General features: G+C 40.4%; 2 protein-coding genes across 5 annotated transcripts; one reads left to right on the top strand and one right to left on the bottom strand.

Annotated features, from left to right (window-relative positions):
* The first annotated feature begins 269 nt into the window (after positions 1-269).
* On the top strand, positions 270-6,285 carry LOC111250524 (protein HGV2-like). Its single transcript, XM_022805935.2, has 8 exons — positions 270-564; positions 2,869-3,024; positions 3,201-3,287; positions 3,534-3,849; positions 3,996-4,210; positions 4,665-4,914; positions 5,222-5,476; positions 5,859-6,285. Exons 1-8 carry the CDS (start codon positions 464-466, stop codon positions 5,979-5,981), a joined length of 1,503 nt encoding a protein of 500 aa, XP_022661670.1. The 5' UTR covers positions 270-463; the 3' UTR covers positions 5,982-6,285.
* A 2,358-nt stretch (positions 6,286-8,643) lies between these two features.
* LOC111250521 (uncharacterized) lies at positions 8,644-13,327 on the bottom strand. 4 transcript variants are annotated; one of them, XM_086987696.1, is made up of 7 exons: positions 12,826-13,327; positions 12,138-12,323; positions 11,806-11,905; positions 10,789-11,655; positions 10,126-10,605; positions 9,806-9,905; positions 8,644-9,364 (listed from the first exon to the last, which is right to left on the bottom strand). In XM_086987696.1, the coding sequence occupies exons 1-7, from the start codon at positions 12,832-12,834 to the stop codon at positions 9,343-9,345; spliced, it is 1,764 nt and encodes a 587-aa protein (XP_086843822.1). In that variant the 5' UTR covers positions 12,835-13,327; the 3' UTR covers positions 8,644-9,342. The 4 variants fall into 4 exon arrangements, with proteins under 4 accessions (XP_086843822.1, XP_086843823.1, XP_022661666.1 ...); XM_086987697.1 differs by having other exon boundaries at positions 9,806-9,866; positions 12,826-13,317; XM_022805931.2 differs by having other exon boundaries at positions 8,644-9,335; positions 12,826-13,316.

Genomic DNA, 13,327 nt, shown 5'->3' with positions numbered 1-13,327 from the left:
CGAATGGCCGACCAAGTGGCATGTTCCGTGCCTCCCACCCAAGAAATCATCACTGTTAGGTCACTGTTTCGGATTCGCTTTTAATACAGCGAAAAAAGAAGACGACATACATTAAGAACACACACAGAAAACTGCCTTGCTTATTGGACAGGATGGCGCGCTTTTCTCGAGTGCCATTCAAATAAACCGCTTTTCCGTTATTTAAGGTTGTCATCGGTACACGATAACAAATTTTAGTTCGTTCTGAGCAGGATGACACAAGAAAGAACCTTGCCTACCCTGAATGTGTCCAGGACGGCCGGCGAAATTAAGTGCAATTTGAGCGCCAAAGGGACAATCCTCGTCTCGAGCCGGTTTGCGTCAAATCGGGTGGCCTACACACCGCTCTTTTTCAAAAAGACGTTTCGCACCCTTCTCTAATAATCTGTCAAGTCGTTGCAGTTGTCATATATCGTCGCACAAAATGACTGCGGCCGAGGCCAACGTTGTCGTGCAGGAAAAAGAGGGTGAGAAAAAAGATGTCCAAAACACTGAAGCGTCCGAAAATCAGAAATCCGTCACCGGGTGAGTGAGACTGCGGCATTGGTTTTAGTTCTTTCGAAATTCCTTGTTTAAAGATAACCTTTTTGCCTACAATCGGCATACTATTGGACCTTGTTTAAGTTCTGGGTAAATCTCAACTTCAAATCAAAGAATTTTGTCATCTGCGGTTTTAAGGATGAGGTTGTCGCTGCTATCTCATTCAGCGCAAAACCGGCGCCGAAGGACGATATTTGGTCGGAGTAAATGGGGGTTATCGAATTGTGACTTTGAAACTTAGTTGCATTTTTTTTTTTATGTAGACGCTTAATGTTATACAAACTAAGAATATCAATAAAAATAATTTGGATACAGCAATTTAGTAATATACATAGAAATCTATGCTGTGTAGAGCTTCTATCAGAGTATGATACTCAAATTAGAACTCTTTCTCAGACTTTGTTCCTAAAACTGTGTCTGGTATTTCAACAATTTTATAATTCAACAGTTATTATTGCATGTGCTAAAAATGTCTTTTTTTATGGTCATGTGTGTTCAATATAAGTACCACTCACCGCAATTACAGTTTCAATTCGGGACGTAAACCATTTACTAATTATGCTCAAAATATTCCTTCTTTAATCATTGTTTAATCATTACCATACATAAAACAATATTGGTAGGTGTCAGCTCGCTAAAGTGTCGCTCAAATACGCTAGAAATAACATATTCTAGTGGAATTAAATTTTGGGCCAACAGAAGGCTAAATGTCCCAACCATGCATAGGTTCTAGACGGCCAAGATACACATAAGGTGCAAAATTGAGCTTAAAGGCTTAAAAAGGCTAACTGTTGGAGCTCATGTGAAGGCGATATTTTTTTCCAAATTAGCTTTAATTTTCCCTATTAAAAAAAAAACAAACATATCAAAAATTCTTGAAACTCTTTAGGTTCCATTGTTCCAGGTCCTCGTGATAGCTTAGTGGGTAACGTAAAGACACGTTGTAGTCAAGGTTCGAACCCTGGCATATAGACAGACTTCGGTTCGGCTAACGGCGATACCTGGTGTAAAACTCGAAACATAGAGGTTTTTTTTTATAGAAATCCTACTTGTTTTTTCAGAAGCCGCATATAAATTGACAATGTAGACTGTCGAGTTCGAGTCAAAAAATAGTTTTTAATTTTCGGGGGGTTCGTCCAGGGCGAAGAGATTCGAAAATTGCTGACCATTTTCTGTCATGAATAGAACATCGGCTAAACACATGCTCGCTACGACAAACAGCACGACGCGGTTTGTTCCAACTTAGGTATCTTACTTTGTATAATTATTTAGGAGGTAAGTGTCGTGGCTCTAATGGGTAGACTTATTTTGGTACGCACCTTGCAACTATATCAATGAGCTTTCCGTTCTAGTGTGCCTAAAACATTCATAAACTGTATATATAGAGAACAATACAGAATTACCATTGGAAATTATTTCTGGTTTCGAGGGATTTGGTTACCATGTGAGCTTCAAGACCATTGCTATAAGCGTACTTGTAAACAAAATCTTAATCACGGGCTCAGTGCCATCCAGAAAATCAGTTAGCCTAAGCGAAATATGCACTCGTCGTTTTCCTTCATGATTATATTTATATAAAGTGTTCATCACATAAAAAGTGAAGGGTGTCGAGAATTGCTACATTTGACCTGTCAAAATCATTTCGCTTAAAGATTCAATGCAATGGACGATTAAAAGAGATACAGTAGTATATAACTGATTCGTTCTACTTGACATACAATATTGTTTTACTCTAAGGAATGGACCAATTAAACATTGGATGTAGGCTTACTCATTCATTGATCTGATTTCTGGTCGGCATAGATGACACTGCTATGTTAAACATCTACAATGTGATTATCTGTCTAGTTTCAAAAACAAATGCGATGCTTGCCACCATCTTTTTAATATCATCAAAACGCATGTAATTAGCGAGTGCTTTTTCACGTGTGTAATCTTTGAAATTGACTATTATTGCTAAAATGTATCAGTGAATACTCTCCTTTGGCAATTATAGAAGGTTTTTGAAGGTGCTACTTAGACGTTCAGTTTAGATACGGTTTCGAAAAAAAAATTATCTTGGCGATAAAGACTTAATTCATTCTAGCGCAATCGCATTTCGCGTGTGTGAGATGTCACTGTTCTACAGGTTTTGTTTTTTGGTTAACTTTGAAACCTTATACACCTGTTTCATATTAGGCTGAATGTTAGATTAAGCATATTTCTAAAAATGGGTCAGCTGGCGGTAAAGTTTCCGGCTCTTTAGGGTCGTGTGGTAGTGTATTTCAAATGTTCTATTTACTATTACAGAGCCGAGGCCGGCGATAATCATGAGATTAGTGACAATAAGTCTAAAAAACAGGCAAAAGACTCCGACCCCGCTGAGAAAGACGGTAAAGAACCAACGGCAGAATCTCCAGCTACGGATGACGCCAAGGATTGTGCTACAACAACACCAAGAACAGAGTAAATTCTGTTTTTTTGATTTTCTTTCTTTATTATATATATATTTTTAATTATGGTTGTGGTCTGTTTCTGGATAGTCGTGAGTGTCGATAGTATTTTGCGCATGCTATACGATCTTATGGCCTCGTAAGCTATATTTGTATATTCTAACACGTAACTTCTTGGTATTGTTTTAGCAAGTCGCCGGTTGATGAAACTGCCCCAGAGAAAAAAACGGAAGATAAAACGGAAACTTCAAGCGAAAGCAAGACCGAAACTAAAGAGTATGTTCATTTCAAATACATTTATTTGTTACTTCGAAACGTATTTATGCCACAGAAGCTTATTTTTGGGTAGGAATAGTACGCTCTAACAGGTTGTTATTATGTTATCAGTAGTTAACAAGCCTCTCTAGGAGCAAATGACATTCGTGAATAAAATGGAGGCAGAAGATAAGACGATGTGTCGCTTCAGCAGCCGAAATCTAAATTCAACGTAACTTGTTTTTATATTTTTTTTTTGTTTTACAGGTCAACAGATCCGGCAGTGGAAGCAAAGCTGTGTTTAATTCAGGGGAAGCGAAATATGCTTGTGCAGGATTATGCTATGGCTGTTGAATCACTGCAGAGAGCATGCGAACTCCTGGCAGCGAAATTCGGTGACGATGCGTCCCAGTGTGCCGAAGCATTACACTATTACGGGAAAGCCCTTCTTGAGTTACACCGTAAAGAATCCGATGCACTCAATGACATGGGAAATCAAGAAGCTACCGAAGATGACTCAAGTGACGAAAATGAGGGCGAGGAGGAAGAAGAAAAGGAAACCGAAGACAAAAAGGAGGAAAAGGTTTGTCTTGCTTGCAAAAAAAACAGCAGAAATGCAACCCTCACCGGCTATTATAGTTTATTAACGGCTTTTAATGGGGACTGCCGAGTCGAAAATGTTAGCTTTTTTATATACCATCAGTTGTATTACTCTTTTGCTGTTTCCAGGAGAGGGATGGCTCGAGTGGAGAAGGAAAGACCAACAATGATGATGCTGCTGGACAGGTGATTAAAGAAGAAGGGCAGGAAGAGGAGGACCTCGAAGAGAGCGATCCAAACACTGCTGATAAGGAAGTCCAAGAAGCGCCCGATGATGATGAGGATATCAGTAACCTACAGATCGCCTTTGAAGTTCTTGAACTTGCAAAGAAAATTTATAAAAGGTAGAACTGATTATTGAGAATACGTTTTAAAATAGTAAGAAACGATATGAGAGATTATTTAAACGTTGGCTTCAGTAAATCTCATTGTAGGTACCATGAATTACTAGTGTACTCATGAACGTTCAAACGGAAGTTCATCTTTGTTTTTTTCTGAAAATGGCTATCGGTAAAATTTTGCATGGTTCGTGCATAAGAACGTATAATCTTTAAAGCCCATATAAGTCCTCTTTTTGACCAAGGTTTCTTATATGCGTAGCGATTTATTCAATTATGGCTGATACATGCCTCACGCGCGAGGCATATCTCTGTACAACGTAACATTTAGTGATCTAAAATGATGATAATAAATTAAGGTTATGCCTTTCTTTCGGTAGTTCTAAGGTTCAAGCTGATTCACGAATCGTCTCGAGATATTCTTTAAATAATGCACATGTGTTGCATTTGACTTTTACAGGGATGCCGAGAAAGATCCTCAGTTATATCTTAAGGCTGCTGACTGCTTGCTGTCCTTAGGAGAAATTAATTTAGAATCCGATACCTATGATCGAGCCATTGACGATTTTGAGGGTTGCTTGCGAATTCAACAGGAAATGTTACCGCGGGATGCGCGAGCTCTGGCCGAAACCAATTATCAGCTTGGACTAACCTACTCTTTCGTTAATAAGTATGAACAAAGTGCCGCGTATTTTGGTGATGCCCTTCAGGTAGGCAATACTATTCCGATATGTTTTATGAAACGCATAATAGGATCTAGGTTATGGTTTCATGCATAGTAGCGGCTTTACCGGGTCTTTTGGTATATGCTTAATGTAAACAGATAAATAGTTCTCCATAATTTAAAATTATTATCCCAGACTTAAATGTAAACACTTATGATCTTAATTCTGAGTGCAAGGAACCTGTATAGCTAGAATCATCGCGATTTTAACCGCATGACACCTCACAATTTCAATGGTAGAGTATATCTGATCCAGTTTTGGATTTTTATTAACGTGCTTTTATACCCCACAGATACTGGAGCTCAAAGTATCAAATTTGAAAAAAAGTATTGATGATGAGAAAACAAAGGGGAAGCTCAGCTCATGTGAGGAAGACGTAATAAAGCGCGCTGAGCAAGAGATCGATGAGATCCAACAACTTTTGCCCGAGATAGTGGCTAAAATGGAGGATGCTAAAGAAATGCAGAAAGATAATGTACAGAGTGACAAGGAAAAAATTATCGGTGAAATGATGAACCGCCTTCCCGAAGCCAGTCCTGTTAAAAAAGTAAGTAACCAAATACAGGAAAAGAATTTACTCGTGAATTGAAATAAATTTCTCACCGGTAGAGCATGTGATAATGATATGCGAGATCCTTGTAACTAGATTATAACTTCTTCGTAGAACGCAACGCATTGTCTCGTTCCGAAACCTTACGCGTGCGTATTTCCGCTTGTAATACTAAAAACCAAACGTAAAAACACACACACACACAGTTTCACTGGAACAGCTATTTAGCACGTCGGAGTGCATTAGAATGTGTGCATGATGTTGGGCCATTCTGTTTTTACGAACTAACGTTGTCACTTGTCCAGTGCGTGCAAATATACAGCATATCAACGGAGTGCGCGAAAAGTAACTTCCGGTTTCCTTATCCATTGCTTTTTAGGAGACCAAAGTGAATGTTATTAGTTCGAGTTTGATCAAGAAAAAGCGGCCTGCGGACGAAGCTATAGACGCGACCGCGTCATTCTCAGGTGACCAGGCCGAAAAAAAATTTAAAACGAATTAAAATTGTTGGCTGCTATTGGAATGCGACTACTATCAGAATCAACAGTGTAGGAAATGGGCAACAGCATGTATATCGAAAACGGGAAATATGTCTAAATAGGCGACAAGACAAATGAATGTAGCCAGCGGTTGTACATATTGGGCACATTCTGTTTCACACAATAAGGCTGAAAAATAGTAATGATTATTATGAAAACAATAAATTGTAACCTCAGTTGACTTGTATGCTGTATGTAATTTTGACATGTTTTATATTATAATAAAAAAAAAAGTAAATCAATCCACCGTGTTCAAAGGTAATGAAATATGCATTTTTTCTGCATGTATAATAGACATTAACTGAATATACGGGCCTTTGTGTAAACACATCGACTCTCGTAGGTCGCTTGTTTCACTTATTCACATTTCCAGATTTTATATTTTCAATATTATCATATATATTTTCATCACATTAATCAGAAGAAATTATCATAATACGTTTGAAAAGAGAATCATCAATAGTCTACCCTATATAGACGAACGAGTCACATGTTGACTAATTCACCAAATAAATGTTTGTCAGCTTTTTTGTTTTACAATTGAATGACCACCTGTCATTTATGTACATGTGCTCAGCTGTTAAACTCCTAATCCCAACCTTTGCGATTTAGATTTTTGCCTTGAAATCATATTTGTACGCGTTTATATGTCGCTTGGATAATTCACCAGATGTTCAGTGTCCAGTGTGAGTCTACAGTTACGGAAGTAGTTTGGAGCTGTCTTGCTAATGAGGAGCAATTATTATTTATGTTGCTTAGTGGCTCGATGTCTTCACGGTCGTAGGGTGCAGATTGATAATTAACTCCAGCTGTCAAATTCAAAATATAGCATTTTCAGTATATAACCTCGAGAGATTGCTCGTGAACATCAGTGCATTTCGGCTTCCTGACTGAGAATTGTCCAGTTTGATAGAAAGATGTACGACTGGAACATGCTAGTTCACATTACGGAGTTTTTCTCCATTGGAACCTGTTGTGCAGACAGTTCCTTATTGAGTGTCAGGTGATACCTTTGCGTTCGAGGTTTCTGTTTTCCTTGGTGAGGTAAGGTAACACAATGGGTTAGTCACGAAAGTTAGTGACAACTAAGCTTCGGAACTTTAATCTGCATAAGCCAGATTCTCCGTACGAGTACATGAGTCAGACTACGGAAAGCGCGTCAGGCAAGGCATCAGATAAGCGATGAAAATTTGCGAGGACACGTGAAAAAAACGTGCTCTCAAGATACAAAGGCTCTTGCGAGGAGCATGAGCGATTAGATTACATTTTAGAATGAACGCGAATTGTGGATTATTTAGTTTTTACGCAATTCAGTACTCGATTTTTTTCAAATTACAAAACATATGGTTTTACGCCTGAGCTGTTTTCGTTCGTAAGTCCTTTGGTTTATAACTGTTGAGTGGCAAGCAATATGACTGCGTTTATGAACGCAGAGCTTGCTTTCCTCATACATCTTCGGTTGCTTCGGATATATTACAGATTAATTCTATATATTTATATATATAGACAAATATATATAAAGGTTATATTCGAAATTCCACTTGGTATAGCTTAATAAGTTATAAGCTACACCACGTGGAATTTACAGACAAATGCGAAGACATAACTTAAAATACAGACTAGTTCTTATTTAGAATTTCCTAATTATTTGAAAAATATTACTGTAAGATTAGTTATTTTTCCCTGCGATTTAGGCTAACTAGTATTTTTCTATCACTGATAGTCCATTATTTAAGTTACATAATTGTTATGGTGAAAAGTTTTACTACCAGTGATTCAAAGAGCTATATATCCAACGAAACTCTAGCGGAGAATAGCATTTTTTGGCCCATTCACATTCAATACTTGTTAATTTACAACTTAAGTTTACATGGCCCTTAACAATGCCTCGTTTTGCAAGCTGGCTTGGGTTGGAGTGCCCCAGAACGCCGTGGCGATGCTGAGGGAGTTTTTTCAATGAAGCGAACTGACTTAGTTTTGTTGTTACCTGACATAAACGAGCGCTTCACAAACGAATCTGATATTGCCACATACTTATATTTAGTCATAAATTAATATTACAGTTTATTTGTAAGATGTGAATTAAATTGTTTTGGATTACGGAATTGACGAGCTTAACCCTGAGTAAACCACAAATGGGCTATAAATTGAGAATCTAAATCTCCCTCTGTCCTAAATAACGACTAATTAGAGATACCCGATGGTAACCCGTGTTTTTGTACGCCGCTAATGTCGTTTTGTTCACCAACAAAACGATGCTATTGTGGTCGTCGACCTTGGTGTATTTTAAGAGGGCTGTCAAAAAATTTGGGCTCAACGAGAACTTGCGAGGTATCGAATCAATGAAATAACGCTGCTCGGGTCCGCTAGCTACGATAGGCTCATTTAGAACCGGCTGTAGGGAAATCCAATACGTAACTAACTTTATTTACTTGGTAATTGTGTTAACACTAAGTGAATCGTGTTATTGTTATTTGTTAATATGATCGTAAATGGTTTCTAAAATGATTCTCTTCATTAGTTCTCATGCGTCACTACCCTACACATGCTGCCATTTATAAAAAGCCTTTTATCGAATCCTACGTTATGTTATATCCGCACCATATTTTACTTGCCATAAACAGGTTGTTTGTTATGCATTATATTTTTTATTCGCTTTACAGATACAAGTTATTTGCCCAACAAGTTATATTAATAAAGTATGATAATTGTCATTGCTCCACAAGGGACAGCCTTTGTTTTCCTCTGGCTCATGTTCCAGTAATTCCTTATAAAAATTGTCTTATGTATAGGATTAAATAAAAGAGCTATAGATGTCTTCAAGCGCGCCTTGTAATCTAATTAACCTCAACACTAATATCTGTGAAAAAATTTCTGTATAAGATCTTTGGAATTTTACATGGTATTTGCTTCTAATTTATTAAAATCGGCAATATTACGTAGTCCATCATAATGATCATCTCATAATCGTTTATGTTCAGCTTTCTGCATCACCACAACCATTATCTTCATCATATGATTTTTGTAAATTTGATTTCAGTTCTGTAGTCATTTCTATGTGTAGATTAGCTTTGAATGTTGGTATTGGTGGAGGCTCCATTACCGCGTCTCTGGGGTCTATCGCAGTAAATGTTGTCATGGCAATTTTGTTTCGTCAAGCATCTCGGCAAATGTTTCTATTTCTTCTCGTTCGCCAGATTTAGGCTTCTGGTCTCCTAAACGCGGCTTGAGGAGCGTTCTACGAAGGGACATCATTTTTCTCGGCCCGTTTAAGCTCTGAGATATGCATCGCTCTAGCTTCAGATCGCAGCTCGGACCTGGAATTCAGATCAGCTGTTCTATAAATCTGGAGAAAAAAAGGAAGGAATACTAGAATAAAGAAATAGAAGTCTATTTTCAATGTAGTGAGGATAAGCTTTGAAAACATTGTTCTTTCTAAACATCAGGGATGTAAGTTTGAAATAGATCTTTGGTGTTCCTAGATTCACTCAGTCGTAGTAGAACATGTTGCAAACGGTCGGAGGCGTGCGGAACAAATAGGCGGTTTCAGTGATACAGGGCTTCGATGGACTGAAAGCGATATTTCTATATTGGCAACTCACAAGCATTTAAAACAGAAAACGTAGGTCGCGCTGAACAGAGCCACGCAGCAGTTAATCATGTATCTCAATGACTAAAACAGAGGCTGAAGAGGTTATATATAGAAAAAACCGGCGTGAGGTTAAGCGTGCATATATTTAACCAGCGCGTCAAACAGAGACTCTGCTTCTAGGAGACTTAGACTCACCCCTGGTTGACTTGCGGCAGAGGTTGATCGGCTGAGGTAACTTCCTCAGGGGACGGTGGTCCTGGCGATGAAACGGATATGTTGTTGTTCAATGTGTACACTGGGTCGTTCACAAGTGAGGACACAATCGGTCGTTTTTGTTTAAAGGGCCCTAATGGGTTAACGGGGGCGTCCGAAACCAGCCCCCATAATATAAGGTCATAATATAAAGTAAAAAAAAGCGTAATAAGAAACAGAGAGACACACAGACACCGCGACAAGTGGCACACCTGCTCCTCAGCACACCAATCGACTGCATGTAGAGCTGTTAACCTACTCACCGCTAGTAAATGTTCCGGGGGAGGCAGGCACAGCGGTACGGCTCTGAACTGGGCTAGCACTGAAACCACTGGGAAGCCCCGGGGAGTGCTCCTGATTTGTACGTAGTGGGAAAGGCCCATTCAGGTCTGTGCCAGGGTTTGGAATCTGACCATGGGGGTTTCGCGGTGGCTGCTGGTTTGGTTGAAGACCAGTGCCTGGATTAACTTGTTGCTGCGGTTTTTGTTCCTGCAAGAACTGCGGTTGGGATCCTTGACCTTGAGGGAATTGTTGCAAGTATCCCTGACCTTGAGGAAATTGTTGCAGGGGTCCTTGGCCTTGAGGAAAGCCTTGCTGTTGCGGAACGAAACCTCGTGGATACTGCTGTTGTGGCACGAATTTCTGTGGGTATGGTTGTTGGTTATAGAAATCCTGCGAAAATTGTCCGGGGTAGCTTTGACCCTTTTGAGGTCCCCGGAATTGTTCCGGAATATGTCCTTGTCCTGGAAACGGTAGTGGTCCGTTAGATTGGCCGTACGGTCCTTGATGGAGGAACTGGCTTTGAATTCTTTCTGGCCCATAATAGTCAGATAAATAAGGTCCTTGCAAGTTTTGAAATTGAACAGGATAAAGGTATGGATCTTGAAGAAAGCCTTGCTGGAGCTCTCCAGAGGCACCGAACTGACCTTGTGGTTGTCCCTGAAGCGAAGCTTGTCCGTTGTATACTCCGTGTAATCCTTGGTTGGTGAAATCGCCCTGCGGTCCTTGTCCTGGAAGGCTCTGTCCACTCGGCAAAAGTTGGCTTGGAGGAAACTGACTATTGGGGTTTTGGCCAGTAACTCCTTGTTCTTGAGGTCTAGGGTAGTCTTGTCCTCCTACAGCCTCTAGACCGCTGGTAGAGTCTGATCCGGATGATCCCGACAGGGTGGGCGGTGTAGGTGCATTGGGCTTATGTATTGGGTTTCCGGGATGGTCGGTGGATGCTTGACCAAAAGGTTTTTGAGGGGATGGTACCTGAGGGAACCCGGGGTTTCCAATATACCCTGTTTGAAGCCCCTGTGGATTCTGAGTGAATCGGTTTTGCCCATTTGCGGAAAGCTGCCCTTGGACACCTTGGGGCAAGTGTCCCTGTGTTCCTTCGAGAAATTGACCCTCTGCGTCTTGAGGAAACTGGCCCTGTGCACCCTGGGACAATTGGCCCTGAGCATCTTGTGGAATTAGACCGGGTATACCAGAAACGCCAGGATGTAATTGATTTTCATTACCTGGGCCAGGCACTCTTGGCGGTCCTAGATATCCCGGATTTCCTTGGGGAATTTGTCCTGGTTGCAAAGGCTGGCCATTTTCACCAGTTGGAGCGCCACTTTGAGTGCCAGCAATAGATATAGTAGATTCGGGATGACCTAGAACTTCAGCAGGTTGTACAGGCTGTCCAGTCGCCTGACTTACTGGAAAATTACCTTGGCTAGCCGGATTAAACTGAATAGTGCCAGGGTACTGTTGGAACGGACCCTCATTCGGGTACCGATTCAGAATATCTACAGGAAACCGGCCTGAAACATAATATACCCACGTTAGCTACTATAAAGCATAGTCAGCTAATAAATCTTTTTTGGTTCGACTCCTTGAGAAAAGATGAGGCTCTGTTTCTGTTTCATTCTATTTTGGCAATGCACTGAATCAAACAAAGTAACGATCCTTACCATACGGGTTGTTTTGGGGAGGTGTCTGGAACAGAGAATAGCCATACGGATTACTGCCGAATGCGTCGCCGAACGGATTCTGTCCTCCTAGGAAGCCGCCCTAAGAAAAAGTAAGAGAGACACCATTGTTGTACTCTACTTTCTTATTGCGATTTAGTTACTTGAGAGCTGAGAGAACACAGTGTGAGGCTGAAAGGTAATGTTCTGCTCTATTATCAACTTCACTAACAAATAGATGCTCGATTTATTATAAGTAATGTTGCTTGGTTTAGGTTTTTTGTTATGTCGGATAACTCGTATGTGTTAGTCGTTAAGTAGTTTCAGCTGTTTACCGCTCCGTAGGGCAGTATGAAACCTTGGCTATTGAACGGAAAGGTTTTCTGGTCCACATCAGAAGTTTTGTTAGTGATTACGGAAGTTGTTGTATCATGTACTGCCGATTCCGTTGTATTGCCGATTTCTGGCATTACCGTAGTCGGCGCCCCCCAGATCTGGATTGCGCACCCTGCTAATAAAAGCTGAAAAATTACCGCCGAAACAAAATGAACGCATTAGATAGTGATGTACTTACGCAATATATCTATACGATCACTAGCAAAACTATACTGTCACATAATCTGCTTTTACAAGTTCTTCATAATTAGAAAGTTTACCATATAGTGTTCACAGTATCACTTATTAATCGAAGTCCAATTACTAGAATAACAACTAGGTATTAAACAAATTTGCCGCACTGTATTCGTTACAAACACAGTGGCGTTTGTTTGATGTTAGACGTTTTTCTGCTGCACTAGTCGCTGTTACTCAAGTGTAAGTTTGCGCGCGATGACCGCTATCCACCAGGCACGACTAACTAAGGTATCATATTGAATTGAAAACGTATGCTGTCGCCGTACTGTTCAAATCAAACCTCTCGGCATTGCAATATAGCACTCCAATTCTGCTATTTCTAGCTAGGATAGTTAGCTGTTTTGTCATGATTTCTGACCACAGAAAGGTATAAAATTGAATGTAACGTACGAGCCTCATGTTTGGCGGTGTGCGAACTGCGAACTGGCAGTTCAACTGGATTCTCACAGAATATTATAGCTGACCGACTACACGGCCAAAGCAGTGAGGCCTGTTGCCTCCGTTTGGCTTTGACACGGTTTGCTGTCGATAACCGCTGACGGCGGCGGCGGCGCCTCGCGCGCTCCGCTCAAGGGTGACAATGGATATAGTCAGTGAGCGAAGAAACGACCAAGCGGCTATATACTGGATTTCCCCCACTGAGGCAACAGCTACAGGGCGAAGGAATGACCGACAGATGGACGCTAGGGTGCCACTTTCCTTGGTGTTGATATTGATGCTACAGCTACTGCTGTTGCCACTGCCTAGCTTGATCTTATGGACTTTAGCTTTTTTTTATTTGTTCCTTTTTGCTTCTCTTCGGCTTAACACGCTGCAGTGACCGTAGCATCAACTGACGTGGCGGCAAACCAACTTTCGGGAACTCCAAACAGCACATCTTGCTTTGCCCTCT

Source organism: Varroa destructor, unplaced genomic scaffold (assembly GCF_002443255.2).
Source record: "Varroa destructor unplaced genomic scaffold, Vdes_3.0 BEIS01000004.1, whole genome shotgun sequence".
Classification (NCBI taxonomy): Eukaryota; Metazoa; Arthropoda; class Arachnida; order Mesostigmata; family Varroidae; genus Varroa; species Varroa destructor.
This window is presented reverse-complemented; position numbering and strand designations above follow the sequence as displayed.